Source organism: Athene noctua, chromosome 8 (assembly GCF_965140245.1).
Source record: "Athene noctua chromosome 8, bAthNoc1.hap1.1, whole genome shotgun sequence".
NCBI classification, from domain to species: Eukaryota; Metazoa; Chordata; class Aves; order Strigiformes; family Strigidae; genus Athene; species Athene noctua.
The window spans coordinates 17,258,058-17,281,624 of record NC_134044.1 but is presented as its reverse complement, the minus strand read 5'-3'; the positions used below and the strand labels follow the sequence as shown (position 1 = coordinate 17,281,624).

The following is a 23,567-nucleotide window of genomic DNA, read 5'->3' as shown; positions in this document are numbered from 1 at the left end:
CTTGCAGGAGAACATCTGCAACCAATCCATTCTGTATGAGATGGGGCCAAGACTTGTTTGTATCTCAGTACCTGTTCAAACATGTTGTAGCACAGCAAAAAGAGGTTTTGAATGCATTGAGGAAGGGTGGGTAAGAAGGGAAAGAGACATCAAGCTGAATGTTTGCTTAATAGCTTTGATTTCTTCATTAAACTTTTAAGCACTGTAATAATTTGATTAGCTGCTTTCAGAGCACTTTAGAATTTTATTTTTTTTTTCTTAAAAGAGAAAAAAACCCTGCTCATCTTGGTGCTGCAAAATGAGCTTGCTGACTGGCCTGGAGTGAATCTGGTAACTGCTTGCTACCTTTGCGTACCCACCTTGAGGACTGCCGTTGGAAGGATGTTCTGTAATACATTGATCTCAAAGAGTGTGCAAAGATTGTTACCAACCTGACTGCCTGGACACTAGAATGCAGCTTCCCAGTCAAATACTCCTTGCCAGCTACTCCCATCCTTTTTGTTCTGCAAGAACTGAATGTAGAATGAACATCTAGCAACTGCAGTTTGCAGAGCTTGTTTGCCTGCCTTTAATTGTGCACTTGAAATGTCTCTTTCTCAAGGCCTGTGGCAGCATAGAACAGTTATATGACTCAGGAGCAGCTGAAGTGGTGAGGTTGGTAACAGAGGTTCTCATATTGAGGTTCTCATATCATCATACGGATGGTTCTTATCATACTGAGCTCTGTGTGTGTTTTTTTTTTAAGCTGACCCTCAAGATGCACATGCAGCTGTATTTCTGGTTTTCACATATAACTACTGTGAGTTTTGAATGTGCAGACTGTGTGTGACTAGGATCTGTTGTCAGTGGAGTGTAGCAACTGTAGCTCAGATCTTTTTCCTTCTCTTCTGGGCTGGATTCCTTGCTGGTGAACTGACTGGGGCTGAATAAGGTCAAGAATGTGAACACGGTGCCTCTAAAATCCTACCAGAGGAAAGGGGCATGCATTCAAAGTGTTCTGTTTTGCATAGAAGGGGATTACAATACTATTCAGGTAACCCAGGTATTATTTTGCCAGTGCCTAAAACCAGCAGGCTATAATACTTTTTAAAAATTTTTTCTACACCCCACCCCCCCCCTTGCCTGGTACCAAATTCTGCTATGACTCTGTCAAGTGCTTGTTTAAGTGAGGCAGCCCTGGTCATGTGCTAACGTTCTTCACGGCCCCAACACACAAGCAAATTAAGGAACTGTAAGACGCAGGAATGCCTGTTCTTCGCCTTTGATGTAGACAGGGCTCTTCCATGGTGCATTTGCTCATCAGAGTGAGGTTACTCTTACTCCTGTGTTTTCATAAATTTGTCAAGTCCCTAGTGACTCTCTGGGCTGCTGTTCACCTGTGTTCCCTGGCCAGCTACCAGGAAGGCCTCCTACAGCCTGTCCATGCTCAGCAGGTAGACACCCATGCTAGGGATAGCCTTAGGCTCCATGCCACGCTGCATGGACTTGTCAGGCTGCGCCTAGAAAGAGAACTGCTGTGTCTGTGGTGCTGCAGCAATGGGTCAGGTTCATTAGCTCTGGCACGTTGCAACTTGTTTTTTAGTCTGGGGGCTGTGCAGGGATGGCTCGGCTGTGTCTGAACTCCTGCATATCACACACTGGGTTAGCATGTGGCAAGGCATCAGTCCCTGCAGCTGCACTATGGGTACGCCTCTGGCAGGCCTTGAGCAACAGCACTTTTGATTTTGCCTTGCCTTGCAAGGAGTATCCTGACCTAGAGAGTCAGTCAGGTCTGTGTTCAGGTGCAGATTGACCTCACTCCCCATGCTGAGGGCTTTAGGTGGCCCCCTTGTCTTTCCTTGAGTTTGCTCTGTTGGACTGCATGAAAAACCTCATGTATAATCTAAGCTGCCTGAACGGGTGTCTGTCCTGATGTGCTGGTGACTCATGCAATCTTCCTTTTCTGCCTTCAGAGCTGTGTTGCAGTGACACTCTTGAGCAATAGCAGAGCTCATCTCTGGAGAAATCCTCTTTTGAAGAGAGTATCCAAAATGGTTGGCTATCCGGCATTTTGTTTGCTTGCCGTAGTGTTCCTATCCCAAAATCATGAAGGAAAGTGGCCAAAGCCATGTGGTGGGATGCTCTCTTACTCAAGCATTGGCTTAACTCTCCGGTGCAACCATTGCCTTGTCCCCAGATTCCTCCAGCCACCCATGCACCACACATTGAAACCTCTGTTCACTCTTCCTCTGAATTGCATAATGTAATTATGCCTCCCAGCCCACTACTGCAATGTGAAAAATGGGTCCATCTTGCTTTTTCAAGGACCTTGCTCGTTGGAGAGGCAGCACATGGAGAAGCATACATCAGCCTGTGTGGGAATGGGGTGGGGGTGTTGTTTTGGTTTGTTTTTTTCCCCTTGGCTACATGAGCAGCTAAAACCTGTAACCTACAGGAGTTGGAAGTGCCATGCAGAAAATTAGCTTAGGTTGGTGGAAGAGTTGAGATCGCATTTTTCTTGGCTAATTAAAGGATTAAAGGTGCAGAGATTTAGAGTGAACTGTCAGTGTGCTACAGAAAAGAGCCTTTGATGGTTGAATCCGACTTGAGATTAAACAAATTGCATTTAAATAAGAAATATGTGGCAACAGTTACAGTCTAGCTGGGCCACTATCATTTGCTGTCTTCGGGGTCAGGTAGATGGTGTGCTGTGACTAGGGCTTCTCCTCCCTCACCAGCTTTCTTCTTCCCAAGTGCCTACCTCTGGATTGTTTCAATCTGTTGCCTCTGTGCTTTATAAAACTGGGTTTATTTCTTCTGAGCCGGTGCTTTGTGCAGAGAAGCTTTGCACGCTACCTTACATGATAATGATTCTGCTGCCATCGTAGCAGTAGCATGGTCACAACCTTGTGGTGTGTTTTGTCATATTTGTGATCCTATTTAGGGTTTCTTTTGCATCCTGGTGCTTTGCTGTCTGAAACTGGAGAGCTAAATACTTGTTTCCCTGTGGACTCTTTTCTGCTGTTCAGTGTGAAGCTGGTGGACCTGAACATCTTCGGGGTTATGCTGATAGTTTAATTATGTCTTCTACATAGTGACTGATAAAATTCTGGTGGGGTAGTTAGCTTCTACAGGTTCAAAATACTTGGTTTTTTTTGGTGCCAGTTGATAGTCTTTAATAGGCTACACTTGGAAATGGCTTGCCAGTGTTAATCCTAACCCTATTCTGACCTTCTCCTTTGGACAACGTTAAACTCAGAGCCACTAAGGGGCTGTTTTTAAGTCTTCCCCCTGATAGCAATTGCAGTGGTGCAAGCTCATGAGATTCATAGTAGCTATCTCAGGACAAAGCTTGATTTCTGCAAGGGCAGGAATTCATCCACACAGCGTCGTGCAGGGCAACAGCACGTTCTGTCCATGGAGGCTTTGCACCTTTCTCTGATGCATCATGTATGAGCTGTAAGGAAAACGGGAGTGCCGGACAGTGAGCTAATAACTTCTTCTGATGTTGCAATTTTGTCTTGTCTTGCCTCAGTTCGGTTTATTTCTTTTTAGGGAAGAAGGGGCTTGCCTTTAGTTATCTTCAGCCCATATAAGATTGTGAGGGGCTTTTCTTTGCTTGTTTTGTTGGGAAGTCACAAAAATTGAAAATCACAAAATTGAAACTGATGAAAAATCTGCTGGAATTCCACAATCACTCAAAAACATGGCATTACTTACTAATTGGGTGTGGTTAGTTGGGAAATCTGACTTTAAAATTATGTTTCCCAGGGAACTATTCCTGTTCTCATTGTTACCCAGTAACAAAGACTGCTTTTTGTTTGGGAAAGCAGTCTTGCTTTGAATGAGATAGGTGTTCTCACAAAACATCTGTAGCTTGGGGTCTTCAGAACGTGCAGTTTGCAAATGGAGCGGTGCAGAGGTAGCAAGGTCTGCAGGGGCAAAGAGCTGTTTGGTGTTCTTCTTGGAAAAGCCATCTTCGGGTTGTGGTCATGAGGATTTGCATCTAAATCCACGTTCATTCCTATTATATTTCCAGTTAGGTCATGCAGATGACATAATTATCTTTCAGTTACCAAGTGAAATAAATCAATTGCTGGGTATTGAGAGACTTGCTGTAATCTGTTTCCAATAATTTATAGATCTGTAACTATGTCATGGAGGGTTTGGGTAATTATTCCTGATGAGTTTCCCTAGCAGGCCTCTAGATTTGCCTGTAAAGTGCATCCAGGTCCATGTAAGCTTGGTTTATGCACTTGTGCATTCTTGCTGAAATTATAAAGCAACCTAAGAATTAGCTGAAGCAGGTGTGGACTATGCTGTGTTCAAGCCTTCCATTTCTCATGCTACATGTTACTGCACATCTTCTTTTGGCTTGCATGTCAGCTGGGATGTGGTTTTCCATTTTTCTCTTGAGGGGTAGGAGATGCAAAACTGAAGATTTTGATTTCTATAAGAGGGATAGAAAAGACTGCTGCTAACTCTTCCCAAACTCATTGCAAGCCTTCCTCTCTTTATAAATGTTGCTTTGCAGAAGGGCTGGGTTCCCTTAGCTGATACAGTTGCACAGATTCAGGGCTGCTAGAGAGCACAAGAAAAACTGGAGGAATACCCCAAGCCTCTTATGGGCTTGTTGCTCTTCCTAAGCAGAGAAGATGCCACAGCATTGACCTCACTAGCTGCCTGGGGGTGAGGCGCTCTGTTCTGGAGCCAGGGACGTATCAACGGCCTGACTGCTGCCGAAGCGACACTGCTACATTCCTCAGTGTGGTTCTTGACAACCTGTTTCCCACAGTATGTAGGAAAATCAAGGTCTCTGTTCAGTAAGGCACTTGAGCGAGTGCATAACCTCTAGCACGTGAATATTCCCTGTGAAATGTATTGGGTTCTGTTGGAGTCAGCAAGGCTGCTCCCATCCTTAAAGGTAGGCATCTGCTTAAACACATTGCTGAATCATGTTTTAACTTTGAAAGTAGGCCCAAGAGAAACCACATGAGTTGACTCAAGGACTGTGCTTAGCTAGGTCATTGAAGATAGAAGGAGAGGGCTGAGAGGAGGATCTGGGTAAAGTACATATCCTAGAACCTTTCCAACACTGGTAATAGCTAGCAACTGTTCTTGTCTGACTGTCTCGCCATTCGGTCCCAAAGCTTAATTGTATGAATAAAAGGTTTAAAGTCTGTTATTCAACCAAAGTATGCTGGAGTTGCTGTCATGCTTTATTGATCTAGCTTAGATCTGAGTTACTACATCTTTATGTTCTCAGTAACCCTATGACTTGCTCAATTAAGTGTGATTTTTGTCTTTCCTAATCCTTATGTTTTCTGTGTGAGTCAGAACTAGAATATGGCCTCATTGAGTTGGTAAACCCAGAGAAGAGGGGCATTTGCAGAAATGGTTTCATTTGGTTTGGATTCTTTGTCTTCTGGGAGAAGAGGGCCCTTATCGAGTGGTGTTCATACAGAAGAAAATTTGTCCCTGCTCAGTGTCTGCGTGTTAGTTTGCTGCCTCGCTCACCATTGTGGCCAGAAAAGCTTTGCTGGCTTTTCACTTTAATTATCAATGAAATGCTCCGCAAGCAGGAGAACAATATTTGCATAGATGTAATTCTGGAAATTGAGCGTAATGTGGTCAGGAAATGGGACAGGCCCTGGCTGTTATCATAGAAGAGACTTGCTGGTACCTGCACTTTGTTTCAAATGTAATAAGATCTGACTCAGGAAAGTTTCCTGGACGTTAATAGAGAAAACTCAATGCCCTTTTGGCAAGGGACTGGCTCTAACCTTTCTGCACGGGAACAAAAGAGATTTCTTGCAAATTCATAAATCTGTTCTGAAAGGGCTGCTCACAGTACGCTGAAGATTTAGAGGGAAATGGTCTTCCTCAGAGCAGAAAGGCAAGGGCGTGTGTGTGTGTGTTCAGGACTTTCTTTTTCTGAGATAGAAGCCAAGGAACAAGGTGCTTGTGTGTGCTGCCAGTGAAATCTCAGCAGGAAGACATGATGCTACTTGCAAGGTATGCACAAGACAAGACCAGAGGCGCCGCAGTGCTTGATTACTGTCAAGGGCTCAGTTGGAACTTGCCTTTGCTCTTTGGCCTGCAGCATTTATGTAGAAATTGGGGACGCTGCTGCTTGCTTCCAAAGCTTTGCCTTGATGGGTCCTGCCCACATCTTAGGCGGGGAGGAAGGGGGGGCTCAGAGCCTATGAAGTAAACAGGAAAATTACTCACCTTAATGATGCATTTCACTGGCACTGCTGCTTTGAGAGCCTTTGTCTTTCCTTCCATTGCCTCCCATAGGTGTGATTAATACTTTATTAGAAGGATGAAGTGGAGACGTATATGTACCTACCCTCAGGTAGAATAAATGGGGGGAAAGGAAGGTGAGTAGGAGAGAAAGGGGTTCGCCTTTTTCCATCAGAGCCACTCAGTCTTTGCTGAGAGTGCACATACAGAAGAGCGCTCATTGACTGACTTGGTTGGTGGCTCCTTATTCTGTTGGAGTGTTCAAGTTCACAGATGAGACCTTTGGCCTCCTGATTAGGTACCAGCCCTGCTCCATGGGGTGCACTGGCCAGTTCCTCACTTGAGGGACAGCCGGGGAGTAGTCCTGCACTTGGTCACAGCACAACACTGAAGTAGGCATGCCCAGCCAAGAAAATATCCACACAGTGATCAACCTGCTCAAACTGCTTAGTCCTTTGTAGAGGCAGAGTATCTTGTTCTCTGCTCAGGAAAGACCTAATGTGCTGTGGCTGTGGATTTAATAATAGATAATAAACCCCATATTTCGCAGGGAGGGAGTGGTTTCAGATGTTCTCGTGTTTTTCCAAGCTGGGCTGGGCTGTGGTGTCCCAGAGCGCTCTCACTAGCTCTGTCTGACCTGTGTCTCTGGATGAAAACTTTGGATGAAGAAAAGAGCTACAGGAGGCTACTGTGGGAGAGTCCTGAGCTATCATGTGCACAAATTCAGGATCTGAAGTTGTGTGTTGCAGCATCTGAGGAGACAAGAGTGTTCTGCCAGACCTGCCATCTTTCCCACTGGATGAACGTTGCTGAAAACTGCCCCTTTTTAAATAAATCTGGCATTCCTTGCTTGTGTTGAACTACACGATCTGGAGATAACCTGCAGTTTGTGTTGCTAATGCGCTCACCAGCAGGAGGGTTGTTGCTGGGTCATCTGGAAGGAGTAGGGGAGCTGATCCTCCACAGGGGTCATAGGGGGAATGAAAGAGGGGTCTCCTATGGCCATATGCACAACATAGGTAACAGGAGTTCAACTATGCCTTCAGTAGCACTTCAGGAAGGCAAGGAAAAAATACAAATCATCTCTATATGAACTTCTTCAGGGGTTATTTGTCCTTTAGAGTCCATTAAATCTAAACCCATAGTCAAGAAAGAGTGAACAGGAAAGAAAATGTGCCTGGGCAAAGGTGTTAAGTATGAGAGGTCAGAAGACATTAAACCTTGCTTTAGCTTTGAATCACTGGAATTTTTGCTTCTGTAGCCACCTATCAGAATGACAGTGTGGTGGTCAAAGGTGGCCAGCTTACACCTCCTTTGAGCCTGTCAGTGACCCAACTAGGAAGATGGGCCCATATTTGACACACATACTCTTATCCTTGCAATATGCTGACCCTGTGATGTTTTGGAAGTAGGTCAGCCCCTTGGCATGAGCCAGAATTTGGGTGGAAATCTGTCATCATCTAGCAAAGTGTCCTGCTTCCCAGGGTGTTGAATGGCTGGTGCAGTCTGTGGCAGAGTGCCCGATACCTCCTAAATTGCAGCCTTGGGATGTTGCTGACTGAAAAGACTACATTGCTAGTGTGACTTCGTTGTTTGGTGTTTTGGGTGGGTTTTTTTGCTTAACGTATTCTTTTGTCCAGCTTGGCTTCCCTCTGCTGTAACAGATACCATACTAACCAACTCACTCGCTTTCCTCTCAGATATTAACGAATACACTTACTTGCAGATGGGGGAACTAAAAAGAATTTTGGAGTTGGATCTTATATCTGGCATTTCCTTGTACCATGCTTCCTCCCTGTGATCTTCATCTGATGTGGAGCTATCTGAACCTGTGACTGTATCCCAAATTGCTGAGGACCTAAAGCCTGTGTCTACTCTGTAGGGGGCTGCAAGGCTTGACCTGCTTGTCTAGGACTCTTACAGCTGACTCATGTTGATGAAATCAGGTTAGAGTTCATGGGAGCAGGCTTATTTTGAAGAGCTTTAGGATTTTTGCTTTGCCATTTGCTTATTTTAACTGAGCATGCACAGAAATAATCAGTAGAGACAACCTCTGTGTGCTGCTGTGGTTCTTCTATCCTTACAGTTGAGTTATCGCCCTTTGGGTTTCAGCAGGGTACAAAAGTGAGGAGTGCAGTGCAGGGAGATGCACTGCAAGGTGGTGTCTGATTACTCCAGACAACGCTTCCTCTGGCTGGTTAGAGTTTTTTGGAGTTTGGCTGGTAGGATGGAGCATGCTGGAACATGCAGACTTGAAACAAGTGAGATCTGGGAGACTAATAGGAAACAAACAGCAGCCTTCCTCTTTGGCTGAACCTAAGACATGATTGTAAGAAGGTTTAATCCCCCACGCCAAGCTAAGAGGAGGTTTGAAACAGCCAAACTGAGCTTTACTTAAAGGAGTCCATGAGCAGAACAGGTTCTGGTGCTCAGTATCTGAGGCTGAGGCACATGAGTCAGGAGCAGTATGTGTTGGGGTGGATTTGGTGTTGAAAGCCTGAGTATGTTCTTTTCAGTTCATTTCTGGAGTCCTTTGTAAGAAAATTCTGTTTTCCTTTAAAATACAAGTTGGATCAGACCTTTAAGTCCAGGTTTGACTTCACAGATGCCCTTATGCAGAGGCATACTGGCTTAAGCAGGCAGTGGTTAACGGTGCTGCCAAAAGGTAAGCATATGCTGAAGTTTTTTTGCTAAATCAGGTCTTAGAGGTTTTTACCTGCAACTCTGGTGTATACATTCTGGTGTAATGAGTAAAATTGCCTGGAAGGACTATGCTTGTTATCTCACTGTCACAGTGTGTAGCTGGTGTGACACTTGGTGTTATACTAATCGCATTAGTTTCATATAAGCAAATGCATGTGGTCACATATGTACTGTACACTCGCTTGCATTACCTGCAAGCATGTGTGTGCATTGTATATAGACACAAATACTTGCAACTTCAGTGTAGCAGTTTGTTTGCATCTTCCATCCTTGCTAGGAGGATGTGAAGCAGTCTTTGAGGATAGTGGAGCTGTGAAAGGAGGGAAGAAAGGCAATGGAGTTATTCATGTAGCTTTTTCTGTGCTCACTGTAACGATTAAAAACCTTGCTGTCAGATTTTATTGGCTCACTGATGTTCAATAATTAAAGTGGATGTTTTTCAATCCATTTTTAACTTAGCTTTAGCCTAAGTTTGTTCACTATTTGTTCGCAGATTCACTCCATAGCCTTTAGGCAAGTTTGGGTAGCGTGAGAGTGGACTTCCTACAGGGTATGTTTCTTACAGTGGTATCTGATTTGGTAGTCAAACAGGCTGCTTATGTTGTTGTGCACTTGTAATACAGAAGTCACTGGGAGACCTAGTTATCAGCTTGAAAGACTGAGAGTTGGACAGGATAAAAAGCCTGTGTCCAGCCCTTACACACACAGACACGCCCACCCACACCCCCCACCCCAAACCAAAAAAACACCAAAAAACCCCCAATGTTTGAAATATAACAATGCAGCCCGATGCATGGGAGATTTTATTTGCAAAACCATCCTAAAGAAAAGTCCTTTGAGGCAGGAGATACCACGGAGTTAGTGTTTTATTGATGGCCTGTAAATTGGCTATGCTAATGTCAATTAATTGGCAGAATTTATGAAAATAATAGCACAGGGATACGCAGAGTCATGAGTTGGGAGACAGTCTGATCCTATGGAAATCGCACAGCGTCCAGAGCCTGGTACACTTGCACAGCGTGTGTGCTTTGGCTGGTTTGCATCAGCGGGAACTGTGCTATGGTTGGGGTTATTCTCGTGTGTTTTGCATATGTGTGTAAACTTATGTTGGCAAGAAGGTATCTGAGAACGTACATCAGACTTTGAGTAGTAACGTAAAATAAATGCTCCATGTGGAAGCTGCTTTATTCAGTGAAAATTCCCATGTTATTTTGTAGCGTGGGATCCCGCTGTCCATGGGCGCTCACTGCGACCCACAGGGGAAGATGCTGTTCAGCTTTGGCTTTCAGCACATTTGCTCTTGTTTCATACCTTCACCTCACATTTTTGGTGTGAAATAGTTTATCAGAAATGCAAATTACTAGACATTATTAGCATCTGGAACTTACTTGGTAGTGCTAAAATTTCAGTTTAGAAACTGGCAGAGAAACGGGATATGATACACAAGCAGAGTGTGATCTGGGTATGCAAGGTAAGGTCATTTGACTGCAGGAATCTTATGGTTTTGGATTTTAAAGAAATTAATTTCAAGAATATTTAAAAAATAAAATGGACTAGCAAAGGAAGAGAACTTAACAAAATCAAATAGTAAAGCCTTCCTTTATAGCTATTACTTTGTATCAAAAAACATGTGCAAAATAATTCCTAGCTTGCCCTGAAGTTTTCCATTGGAGCTTTTTTCTCTTGAAATAGGAGACTTTTCAGTTAATCCTTGTTTTCATTGTTCATTTAAAAAAGTGTTTTCAAGCCAAACCTCAAGAGGTCTTCATTTGTTGATGAAATAAGTCTGTAGATATGAAACTGAAATGTGAAAGCCCTCAAATGTAAAGTTTTCAAATTTACCACTGTTTCACATTGCAAAATTAGTATGGGAAAATATCAGTGTTAGTTCTGTTATCGTGGCTTTGCTGGCAATATTAGGTAGGAGTATTCCTAAAGCAGATAATACAGCCTGATCAACGTAGTTTTGAATTAAAATCTCTGGGTACCCTCAAGCGAAACACTGAAGTATTGTCACATGAACGAATGATTGCATTTTCGTAATGATGGGAGAATCTAGTGGATGCTCCGAATTCAAAGTTTTGGGGAATTTCAGGGGTCTTCTACAGGATGAACACTTGTACGTGTCCCCGTGCACGCTCTTCTCGGCCTTTTCCATCGCTGCCCTCTGAGACCGTGTGCGTGGCTGGGGATGGGTATTTGTGAGGTGGTGGTAGGGGACTGGACAGGGGTGCAGCACAGGGGAAGTCGCAGGGGTCTGTACGTGGAGGGGGGAGCACGGAGCTGTCTCTTTCTGCCAAGGCAAGGACCTGGTTGTCACGCAGCTCCCAGAAGGGGGGGAAATCTGCTTTTCTCTCCCTTTGCATCGCACGATGGCACGACGCGGGAGCCGTGCCAGCTCAGCCGAGCGCCAGCGTCCCTTTTCAGCGGCTTGGTGGGCAGCACCGCTTCCCCCACATCCCTGCCCGCGGGCTGAGCCCCGCGGTTACCCACGTCTGGTGGGGAGAGGGCGAGCGACCTCCCTCCCCACGGCGCTGCGGGCACGGAAGGAGCCGGCGTGCCAGGCACCGGCCCGCTGGATCCATGGCCGCCGGCTACGTTTCTCCGTTCTCTTGCCTGCCACCCCTCCCCTTCCCCGTTTACCTAAGCAGGTCAACACACACACACACATATATGTAATTTTTTTTTCACTAAGGTTTCCAAGGTGCAGCACCAGCTGCCGTCGGCGTCCGGTCCGGCGCTGGGAGTGCCGCCTGCCCCGGGGCAGCGCGAAGCCGCACCGACACGCTCCTCCCTGGCTTCTCCCCTTTCTCCTGCGGTTTTCGCGGCGCTGCCCGTCCCCACGCAGCCCGTGGGTCGCGTCCCCCCTCTGCGCTGCCGGCCGGGGGGACGGGGGGCCCACCCGCCTGATGTCAACATCTCGGAGGGCGAGGCCGGGGAGGAATGTGCCGCTCCCAGCCCGGCGCAGGTAATTAATCCCTGGGACTGACAGGTGGCAACAGGCGGCCTTTGGCTGCGGCTCCTGGGGAAAAGCGCTCGGAGGAAGGATTTTCAGAGCTCAGCAGCACCGTTCGTGCGCGCCTGGCGAGGCGGCAGGGGCGGGGAGGGGGCAGAGGAGCTCAAGGGGAAAACAGAGTTTAAGTCTCTGCAAAGGTGGATGCCCTTGGGTGAATCGCTGTCCTTCCCCAGGAGGAAAAAAGAGGGTGACACGGTTTTTCCTTTTGCCCCGAGTCAGAGTAGTTTGGTAAATGTCCTCAAAGCTGGTGAGGCGGTATCAGCATCCCCTCGTGCTGCCGTCCTCTCGCGTCACCGCATGCTCACTGGTGCGGGGGGCTGTGAGTCTGGGGGTTGTCATCACGCGTGGTACATCTGTAGGTACATCAGGCTCTGAATGTGGGGGTTGTCATTACACACGGTGGATCTGTAGGCACATCGAGGCTAATGATGGCTGGACCTATCGGTTGTGCTCATGCTTTGAATGTCTGCGACGTCCCCTAGCAGCAAGCTGTCTGCTTTTCTCTGGTGCCTGATGAGATGGGAGACCTCAGACTGGAGATGCAACAAGTCAGCTAGTAAACTGTGGGGTTAAGGGTATGCCGAGCCAAAGGTTAAATCTGGCAGGAGATGCCCATGTCTACTCCTGGTAGAACTCTTCTTAGGCTTCCTCCCTGAGCATCCTCAAGGGTACAAGTCAGTTCCTGAGAGTGTGTGTGCACATGCACACCTGTGTATCTGGTGTCTGTCGTGTGTGTCGTCCCCCCCTCCCAACAGGTTTTTTGTGAATGAAAAGTTAAGTCACTGTTCATCAAAGCAAAAACACTTAAGTTGCGTGTGTAATCTTGATTTTTATTCTTAGTAGGTGACCTACTTTCTTCCCACTGCCTTTTATTCTCCTAAATGCAGCCTTATGCAGGTGATTTTCTATTTATTTGTGGCTCTCCTTGTTCTCATCCGTGAATACTTCCATGCAAGTAAATGTCACCTTCCCCCTCTTCTAACCTGTTCTTTTTTTTTTTCCCCTTCTTGGAGTTAGTTTGATAGGGGAGAAAGCATAGCTGACCGACAGCTTAGAAAACATAAAGTAAAATGAATCTAGTGTTTAACTGAGTTGAGCTAAAACGTGACTACTTGAAAGAAGTTTGCAAAAGATTTGAAAGACCTGTTGATCTGAGTAGAAGGGACTCAGGGAGCTGTCATGCCATAAGCCAACCTCTGGGAACACCTTCAAGTTGACATCCGTCAGCATTGATAGAGCTGACTGAACCCCACTCCTTTTAAAGACTTAGAGGCCATAATCCCTTGGCTAGATCAGATAGTAAAATAGATACTAAAGGTAGATTCCCAAAGTAGTGTTTGGGGGATTTTGCTGCATCAGAGTTTTGCAGGGGAATTGAATGCTCAGGGTAAAGCCATTGCAGCTTGTATTGCACGAAGCACTTCCAGGAGACTTCTCTCTAGTAAAAATTTTCTATTTGAGAGGTAAAAAGTGTTTTGTTTTCTCCTTTAAACCCTTTGTTGACACACCTTCTGGAGAAGGGGCTTGCTGAGAAATCAGGCAGGTGTTGCCTGATGGTAGATGGTGTGTGTGTGTATTTTGGTACTGAATTGCCAGCCAGGGTACCAAGAGTGGGTAATACAGTATGTCTGCACAGGCAGGTGGGGAGGGCAGAGCTGCAGGCACTGGAATATTTTCCTCTTTCCTTTCAAAACATATTATTAAGCAAAAAGCTAAATTCACTGTTGTTCTTAGTAACCTCTTGAAGTCTGCTTATTTGGACATGACATGCAGCACTTGAACCCCAAAGAAAAGCCCAGGCCAAAGCTCTTTCCTCTCCCTCTTGAACAGATAACATGTCGCCAGGCTCCACTCTTTTGTGTTAAATAACTTTCTGGTCCATACATCTGGTAGAAGTGGTGTTTGCACTCCTCAGGCTGTTGGCACAAGTTTTGTTCCTGCTGCTAGATAATGACTGTTGTCAGCTTACTAAATGATAGGCTTGTTGATTGGGTCGATCTCATTTTTGCTCCTAATTAATTTAGTTTTCCTACTCAAGCAAGTGGCAGAAGTGCGTTGATTAACAGTCATGTTCTGGATTTCTGGGAATTGCTCGTATTGTGATCTTACCCCTCATACAGTGAGTGTCTGTCAGTTCCCATAGCAAAATGGTGGGCAGGGGGACTGTCACCTCCTTTGAGGTGGGGGGGTTTGGGGACCACTGGGGAGAGACACCTGTGTTGAGAGGAGCAGCCCTTGCTTGCAATCACTCTGAATTCACAGACAGCTCCTGCCTCGGGTTTGTTTTTTTTTTTGACACTTATTTTCTTTGAAATCTATATACAATATCCTGTCTTGCTCCGTGGATATAGTGATTATCACTGATCCAGTACGAAGTCACCATGACCTAGTTGTTCACATCTATTTATGCCAATAAATGGCTGGGAGTCAGGTTACCAACGATTGCAGCAAAGTTGGCAGGGTGGGAAACTCAAGCCCCTTGCTGTCTGACAGCAGGTACCCCACGGACAGATTTACACCGGTGTTAAATGACTGGCTGCTCAGTGATTACACTCTCACGGACGGCTGTGCCTGGGGTAGATGGGAAATTGTAGCTGTATGCCACGTCGCTGAGCCCTGTGAAGCTTGAACTGCTCTTGCAATCAGGCGACAAAAAGGCAGCACAGCCTTCCTGCTGTCTTGTCCACCTCCATGCTGGGCACTGCTGCTTGCTTCCCTGTGCCCTGACCATGTCTCAAAGCAGAGGTGGGCTCCTGGCCACTCTACTTTTCTGGCATGCCAAGTCTGAGGTGTTGGCTAGAGCCTGGAGATCTCGCGTCTGTCCTGTGTTTTGGGGACATACATATATATTTCTTTGTTGGATGGGCTTGTTCGTTGTAACCCGTTAACCTTTGGCTGTTTGTGTTCTGTGAATTTAAGCTGCAGGTCCAGTGCCTTCCTTGCTGGATGTAGGTAAAGGCATCTGACAGCTGGGGTCCCAAAGGCTGGACACAGAGCAGATCCCTTCCTCTGCTGTCAGAAGGCCATGCTGTTTCATCTGGAGCATCGGTATTCATACTGGTGTTGGGCGCCTCTCCTGTCCTGAAAGCAGTGATTTTTATTTTTCTTCTTTCTCCCCTTCTCGTAACCCCAGCTTTCTGTCTTTGAAGATATTATACGGAAAATTGCAGTCAACAGCAACACTCCTGATCTGTGACCGAGGGGTGTGTATCTCCTTCCATTTGTTCAATTCTCCGGATGCCTGCAGACACCAGACACGTTGGCTCCTGGTGCATGCTGTGCCCTCCCTGTGCCATTATACTTCCATATTTATGCTTTCATTTCGGCCCATCGCCTTTAGGTGCCCAACTTCTTTACACTTCAACGGTGTTAAGGCATCCAAGTGATTAGTTGGCTTTTTGAGATTTTTGAGGTTTCTGCCCTAGAAACCTTCACAATGCTACTAGCAAACTGATGTGTTGAGGGAAACAATGCTGTCTAAGTTTTCTTCCTCTTTCATATGTAAGTGATTCTTTTCCTACCTCTTTAGATGAAAAGACAACATAGTGAGCTCACTCTTACTTTCAGTAAGGAATTGCTTTTTAATTAAAAAACAATAAGGGATTTCAGGTTAAAAAGATGTATGATATAAATCACCATCTAGATCTGTTTCGCAACTTTTTTTTAAATTGTTTGGCATGTTCCCCATTTCCGCGGGCTGGGTAAATCCTTTGTGGGTTTAATCTCTAGCCTGCAGGCACATAAAATGCATTGCACAATTTGGCCTTTGCATTTTAAAGATTATTTTTTGTTTCCTTAACTTAAATACCTGTAGCATCTTCTCTGCCATATGGCAGGGTGGCATTGATACAGGAAGGAAGGGACTGGTTTGGCTCATTTTTAATCCCTCTCTCCTCCCTAGTGTCTCTCCTAACTTTGTTTTTTCCTATGTTAGCGATGTGTACACTTTGAAATGTAAATAATCCCTGAATATCACTCACTAATCCTTCTGCTGCCACATCACCCACCACCCACCCATGCATGCGCCAGCTCTTCCCATCCCAGCAGGGTGGACAGCCACGCCGTACTCTCGACCTGTATGAACCTGTCAGTGCTCTGTTTGAACTGTTGGGACTGGAGCTGTATCAGCCACGGCTGCTAGAGACATTTTTTTGAGAAAACAACCACCTTGGGGCTTTCACTTTTCTTTCTTTAGAAGAACCAAAGAGATGGAAGTGGGGAAATGCCAGCAATTCCTGTGGGTTATGTGGTTAGAGTTACTGGGAGAGCTCTGCGCTTACAAATGTTTGAGCACTGGGAGAAAACTGAATGCCTTTGGAGTGGGCTACTGACGAAAACTGTTGTTTTGAAAAAACTTTCTACAGCAGAGGAGACTGAAAAGTCTCCTTCATGGGAGGCATCCAGAAAAATGGGTTCAGGTTACACTGCACTGAACCACATAAGTTTTCTTGCAGCCATTCCTGCTAAGCACATGTCCTTATTTCAGTGAGGGTTTTTGAACAGAAACCAATGACTTCAGCTCATGCCTTGATGTTTTGCTGAGTAAAGGTTTCCAGATGTGAACATACTTCAGGAAAATGCTTCACCAGTGTTACTGCTTTAGTGTTGAACATCTTAAAAGAGGAAATCTAACATGCTCTAAATTAGCATAGTGAATAAGAGCATCTTGTTCTGCTCCAGGTGTTCATTGCATGATCACAACCTCCCTTTTGGAGCCAGCTGCTGGGTTGTGCTCTACATCTCGCCGTGGATCTGGTCTTTGGGCTGTTCAACTCTTCTGATCTTTGATTATTTAAAAAAAAAATAATCTTTTTTATTTTTTACCTCTTTCATGGTTATGATGCTTTGAGTTTAGAAGTGTGGAGACTGCTATAAAGGCGGTCAGCAGAGATGTGAGGTGCTTTTAAAAGATGACGGAAATGTCAGATTTGGTACAACTCCTAAATTGGTCAGGATCTTGCTTTCAAGTACTGTTGAATTCCAAGATTTGTGTTTCCATTTCATTCCTCTGCAGAAGTAGGAGGGCTTCTTGCAAAATAGGATTAAATTCTTTACATGTGGTTTATGGTGCTTCCAGGATTACAGGGTGCTGTGAAAAGAATAGTGTCTGTTTTGTTAGATGGGTAATGTGTGTCCCTTGGAAGAGGGGATGTGTGTCCAAGAGAAATAAAGACTGTATTTGTTCGTGTAAAAACAGTGCTCTTTATCTGAAGATTTTTTGCCTTTGGGAAAACTAAGATGTAGATTTATACTCTGCTATTCTAAACCAGGTAAAAGTCTAGAGGTTTTTGCCACTTACCTGGAAGTGTGGCTATTTTGTGAATAAATGCAATGCACATGCAGTAGGTGGTGTATTCAGCTATGTGTGGAAACCCATCTCCATCCTGCTGGCATGCCTCCATCTGTGGCTGAACATCCTGACTCTTTCTTGCTCTTTTCCCTATCCAGTATTCCACAGAACTGAAAAAGCTGTACTGCCAGATCGCCAAGACGTGTCCCATCCAGATCAAAGTGATGACCCCGCCACCTCAGGGAGCTGTCATCAGGGCTATGCCAGTCTACAAGAAAGCTGAACATGTCACCGAAGTGGTCAAACGCTGCCCAAACCACGAGCTGAGCCGGGAGTTTAATGAGGGTAAGGAAGGCAGGGCTTTGCTGGCAGTCCCTCTCTAAAGCTGCTTGGCTGATGAGTGGCCAGTGCGGGAATTTAGCTGCAGCTTCACAGTAAACCTGCTGAAAGCAGACCTCCCTGCCACATCTTGCACAGCTTTTTATTTCCCGCACTTAGCAGGAAGCTTCATACTATACTTTAGCTGTCCCTGTGCAAGCACGTCCTTGGGAAGAAAGTACCAAAATAAACCTCACGCCTGCCCAGGTTGGATGGATGTCTGTCCCCATGGTAGGCAGTGCCCTTCTGGCAGCCTTTCCCCACTCTGCTTTTGCTCCCGCAATGAGAAGCAGCTGTTCTTGTGCTCAGGAATGAGCTTCCACGTCGCTGGGACAGGGATCTAGTAACAGGATGCAATATCATCTGCAGTCCTTAATCCACGCCTCAAAGACGGAGGGACTGTTTATCTCTCGCAGGATAATGCTAAGTGCCAGCATCGACTGTAGCAACCTTCCTGTACATTTAACACTATCAGTTCAGTATTAATGTTTTGATCTTTTATTTGCTTCTCCTCATGTTAGTGAAGTAGCAGCTGTTTTAAAAATGTCCTGGGGTTTTCTGCAAACTCATGGGCTGGGCTCTGTTTTGCCTTGGCCACTTATGTTCGCATAAGTTCAGATGAGCATCTGTTTTATTCTATATGCATTATTTATCTCCTACTGTAAAAAAACCTGGTTGATGTCAGTTAGCAGGATGTCTTAGGAGCCTGGATCCCTTTGCTGGTTACAGTGCAGTCAGCTAGACAAGCCAAAAATAAGTGAGGACTTGGGAGTGTAAAATCAGAGTGGAGCAAGACAGCTCTTAGAAATAGTTTTTCATATTAGAAAGTGCTTTTCTGACAATGGATTTTTTTGAGGGTTGATACCCTCAAAATAGTGGAGTTTTAAAAAAAATAAATTTTTACTACAGAATAATTACTTATCTAGAAATATGCTGTATTTTGAGTATGAATTGAACAGTTCAAACAAATTCTTGAGAAGAACCTGTAACAGGCTTCTCTCCTCAGAATTTATTTCTATACTGTAGAAACACTGAAGAAAATTTTCAAGAAGGATTTTTTTTTTTTTTTTTTTAAATTATTGGAAAGGGGCCTAGAAACAACAAAGATCATGTTCTCTTCCGCTGCTGCTGTAAGCAAGTGTGATTTTTCAAGTTGACCATTAATTAAATGCCTATTTCTTTTGCTGCTTGAATCCTTTTTAGTTCTTCAAGATCAAGACTGGTAGGAGGGAACAGGGCTAGCAATTAATAGGGAAAAGTATAGGAACTGAGACTTGAAGAAATTTGCTTTGTGTATGTGTGAGGGGGAGGAAAAGAAGGACTTTCAGATGGCATGAAAATCCACATGGAGTTATCTGCTGAAGGAGTTGTGTGAGCTGCCATTCAGTTAATGTTTGGGCTCACTTCGTCTGTGATCTTGGGAAGCCAGTGCTCAAGTTTACTCATAGGTGTCCACCGTGAGCTTGAGAAAGTCTGCATTGCCTTTGATGCCTGGCTGCAGGGACCTTGGGAAGGGATGCTATAAGGGCTGGGAGGTACGCATGTGCTCTGAAAGACCTCTGGGACCACGTATGGAGGTCTCCCTTGGTGGAAGATCTTGCTGCTCTGTGCATGACCTTGCTTCACTGAATGGTGTCTCTTGGGTTTTGCCTCTTGCCATTGCAGGGCAGATTGCACCTCCCAGCCACTTGATCAGGGTGGAAGGGAACAGCCATGCCCAGTATGTAGAAGACCCCATCACTGGGAGGCAGAGTGTGCTGGTCCCCTACGAGCCGCCCCAGGTACGTTGTGAGCTTGGGGTACACAAAAAGGGTGGGGGTCGTAACCCTAGTCAAAGGAGTTGGGATATTGTGCTTTCCCCATCCTCATCACAATGAATCCCTTTTTCCTCTTCATCAGAAAAGAGCTTTTAAACACCTTCTTTATCACTTGAGACCAGTGTTTCATTTCTTTTAAGGAAGCTTTGTGGTGGGTCCTATTTCATGCTAGTCTGAGTGCAGCACAGCTGTGAAACTACAGGTGGAGAGCCTGGAAAAAGCAGAGCTTTCCATCCACTGTCTCTTCTGCTCATCCCCTTTGTCTCATCCAGGTTGGTACAGAGTTCACAACAGTCTTGTACAACTTCATGTGTAACAGTAGCTGCGTGGGAGGGATGAACCGTCGCCCGATCCTCATCATTGTGACGCTGGAAACCAGAGAGTAAGTAGTGCATCATGAGTGTAGCCCTCTGCTTGAGAGGTGGCCTTATTGGCTCCTCTTCTGCTCAGAGCAGTATTGCATATCCTTAGGGACAGTTTGATGCCTGGGGCCATGGGATATTTTTCAAATCTTTGCAGGTGGGAGTTGTCCAACACCTGGGACATCCTGACTGGGAAATGGGAGGTTTGGGTCTGTGCACAGTCGGGTGTGAAGTTGAGGAACACTGCTGGCCCACATCAGAGCTGCCAGCTGACATTTCCTCTCACCTCTTTTCCCAGTGGGCAAGTCCTGGGCCGCCGATGTTTCGAAGCTCGCATTTGCGCTTGCCCAGGCAGAGATCGCAAAGCAGACGAGGACAGCATCCGCAAGCAGCAAGTCTCCGACAGTACAAAGAATGGTGATGGTACGAAGCGCCGTAAGTAGCTGGCAGAGCTGGGTGGATTGCAAATCATGCTGTCACTGGTGCAACCCTGGTGCTTGTGCCGCAGGGATGGAGCGGTGCTGTGCATGGGCTTGCGGGCAGGAGGGCATTAGGCATCTGTTCTCCCAGGGTCAATCAGCCTGAAAAATGATCTGGTGTTCACAAAACAGCGTTTGTCAAATCCGGGTTTGCGGGCTGCCTTGCACCACTGCCTGAGTTAGATTAGCCCTGCCGGCAGTGGCTGGAGGGGATGTTTATTTGCCACCCTCAAGGTACATGGCTGGGACTCTGTAATCACTTTTTGAACCTTTACTGCTTGTTTGGGACTGTGCTGTCATCCTCTGCTACTTCTAGCCAGTGTCTCATGTTGTGGCATGTGTCTTCCAACCACATGGATCTAGATTAAGACTGCATGTAAAACCTGCTGTGCATCGGAGGTGCTCTGGCAAGTGGCGCTCTGTGTTCTCTGAGATGCAAGATGTGGAAACCCGGCTTTGGTTTCCCATGTATTTTCAGCAATAGCACTAGGCTGAATGGCAAGGCAGCAGGTTTGAACAGGAGCCAGATTGGAAGGGGGCTTCATTTCTGCAGTGAATTCTGCATGCTCCCTGCCTGTTGTCTTACCTTCATGGATCACTGATGCACCAACGTCTTGTGAGCACTGTAATACCAAAGCCCGCAGTCTTTCCTGCAAAGAGCCAGTGCTTGTTCTAGGTATGACTTGCTGGGGTTTTGCCATGTATCATGTGTTCCTTGGCTGATGTGTTTCCTCAAGCATTATGGCCACCCAACATCTACGAAGTCACGTCTGCCTTATGGAGCCAGGAGCTTCAAGCACGGTTCTGGAGCGGTTCAGGCAGAGACCCTTTCAGAGCACTGAACAGATCTGAGTTGGCCATGCACTTCATGTCTCTTTTGTATCTCTCTTTTCATTTTCTTCCTTTTTTTTTTTTTTTTTTTAAATTTTAAATGGCATTCTTTTGGGGTTTCTCTTCCAGCTTTTCGACAAGGAACTCATGGCATACAGATGACATCTATCAAAAAAAGACGTTCCCCAGATGACGAACTCTTATATTTGCCAGTGAGTTCTCTCTATTTTTGCATTTACCCTATGTTTAGTATCTTCCTCAGTGATTTGAGACAAGTCAGCTGCTCATCTAGACCTCAGAGAGAACTGAGGATGGGGATGAAATGTGAAATTTTTTTTAATCCCCAGAGCTACCTATTTTAAATGCATATTTCAAACAAAAAATATGAAAAATCCCATTAGCTGCTGAGAGTGGCTTGGCAAGGCATATGAGAATATTCCAAGGGATCCATCTATCCTGGTGGGAACGTTGTCTTGGAGACCTAACTGGGTTTCCTCCTCTGTCATTTCTGGGTCTGTGGCACTTGAACTTTCCCTAGAGATAATGGGTGTTGTCATACTGACAAAGGTGGATGGTTCAGTAGCTTTTATATGTGTTACTATTCTAACGATAAAAGTGAAATACCTGTATTGAAGGAAGGGTCAGAAAGGACAATAAATATCTGTAATTGTCTGTTTAGTTGCTTACCCATGAGCCACACTTAATTGGATAAATCACAAACCATGGTGTGCTTAGAGGAGAAGGGAGATCTAAACCCAGCACCCAAATTCAAGGACTCTTTTTTTTTTTTTTCCTCAAGGCACCAGATCTGCTTACATCTGAGGCAAGTAAAGACATTTTCTAACAGATTGGATCAGAATATTACTTTTAGTTGGTATAGATTTACATCAAGCAGGATGACAACCCCAAGATGTTCATTAGCCTGCAGTGTCAGATTATCGCTCTTCAACATTATCTGCTGTGCCTCTAGTGCAAGGTTGAGCGGTTTTATTGCGTATGCATAGTGCATAAACAGAGGATTTGCATCCTGCTCTGGTTGTTTACTTGACTTTATCTAAAACTCGCTAAGGTGGCTGTCACTAAGGAGTGTAGATGCAGTCCTTTAAGGCTTTTCTTTTCCCCCCTTTCCTTTTGCCATGATCCAGGTGAGGGGACGGGAGACATATGAAATGCTGCTAAAGATCAAAGAGTCCCTGGAACTAATGCAGTACCTTCCCCAGCACACGATTGAGACCTACCGGCAGCAGCAGCAGCAGCAGCACCAGCACTTGCTCCAGAAGCAGTGAGTATGAGTGAGCTTCCAGTGACCTGTGTGGTGAGGACGGTGAGGAAGGGGGAGAGAGGAGAGAGACACAGAAGGCTTCTGCACACTTGTTTGTAGGGATGTGGTGCTCAACCAAGGGCCAAGCACTTTTAGAATACTGCATTGGCAAAATCCTTTCTAACAGCATAGCTGCTTGTTAACCCCGTGGTCAGAGCTGGTAGAAATCGATGTCAGAAATTTGGCCAAAGCCAAGTTTCTGTACAGAACTTGAGAGACTGAGTTTGAGATCCAGATTTCCTGACCTGTGCAATGGGAGAAAGCAGTCCTCCTTCCCCAAGCACACATTCTGACTGCTTGCAAGGTCCCTCTCTAGTCTCTTGTCCCACACAATTCACATTTTGGCCTCAGAGAGTGAGGCTCAGTGCCTCGTTTCTGACTTCCAACTAGAGCCCAAGGTGCAGCACAGCAAGGCAGTGCCATTGAACAGCCTGCAGCCAGAAACATGCTGTGTGTGCATGCCTGAGCTGGGGAGCACAGGGTGAGTGTACTCTTCTCCCATCTGCTCCATGGGAACAGCAGCAAATGTGGGACCATCTCCATGCCTTCTCCAGGGTATCCATCGCATCTTGCCAAGAGCATGTGGAACTGGGACTGCGAGCACTGGCTCGGCCGAGTGCTTGGATCCCGCTGCTGTGTGTCTCTGGGACTGTTGGAGGGTTGGTGTCTCAGTGGCATATAAATACTGTAGGTTCCTCGGCTATAAAATGAGAAGCTGAAAGTCGAGAGTGAGGATAAAACATGTATGAATCCCTTTGTGACCAGTGGAAACTTCAAAAAAGACTACGCATGCACTTATAAAGTGTTTTTAAAAACTCTATTTTGTTACTGACTTTCCACATTGTGCATGAGAAACTTTCCATCCAGGCAGACGTAGTCCCTATCTGAACTCAGCTGGCAGGGCTGTGCCAGATTTACTTTGGGTGGTGTAAGTGCCAGGAGGATGGGGAGAAGAAGGGCCAAATAAGTGTCTGGTTTCCATTTTCCCCTCTGTTCACCAAGCTTTGCAGTTACAGAGACTGGGTCAGAGAATTACTTCCCAGACAGACTGTAAGCAGTGTCATTCATGGGCATTGCTTCACCTGCTGTATCGGGTGACAGAAAATAGCCACCCGGGCCGTAGGTAGCCGCCAGCGGTAGTGCTT

The 23,567-nt window shown here is 45.7% G+C and overlaps 1 protein-coding gene across 3 annotated transcripts in view; it reads left to right on the top strand.

Annotated features, from left to right (window-relative positions):
• Window positions 1–23,567, top strand: part of TP63 (tumor protein p63) — a 104,557-nt gene that overhangs the window by 67,067 nt on the left and 13,923 nt on the right. For 2 of the 3 annotated variants that reach the window (XM_074911761.1, XM_074911763.1), the window contains 6 exons: window positions 17,393–17,579; window positions 19,278–19,393; window positions 19,702–19,811; window positions 20,090–20,226; window positions 21,231–21,313; window positions 22,247–22,383. In XM_074911761.1, coding sequence (XP_074767862.1) covers window positions 17,393–17,579; window positions 19,278–19,393; window positions 19,702–19,811; window positions 20,090–20,226; window positions 21,231–21,313; window positions 22,247–22,383 — 770 coding nt within the window. The remainder of the gene's footprint in view (window positions 1–17,392; window positions 17,580–19,277; window positions 19,394–19,701; window positions 19,812–20,089; window positions 20,227–21,230; window positions 21,314–22,246; window positions 22,384–23,567) is intronic. The other variant, XM_074911762.1, reaches the window with a different exon arrangement.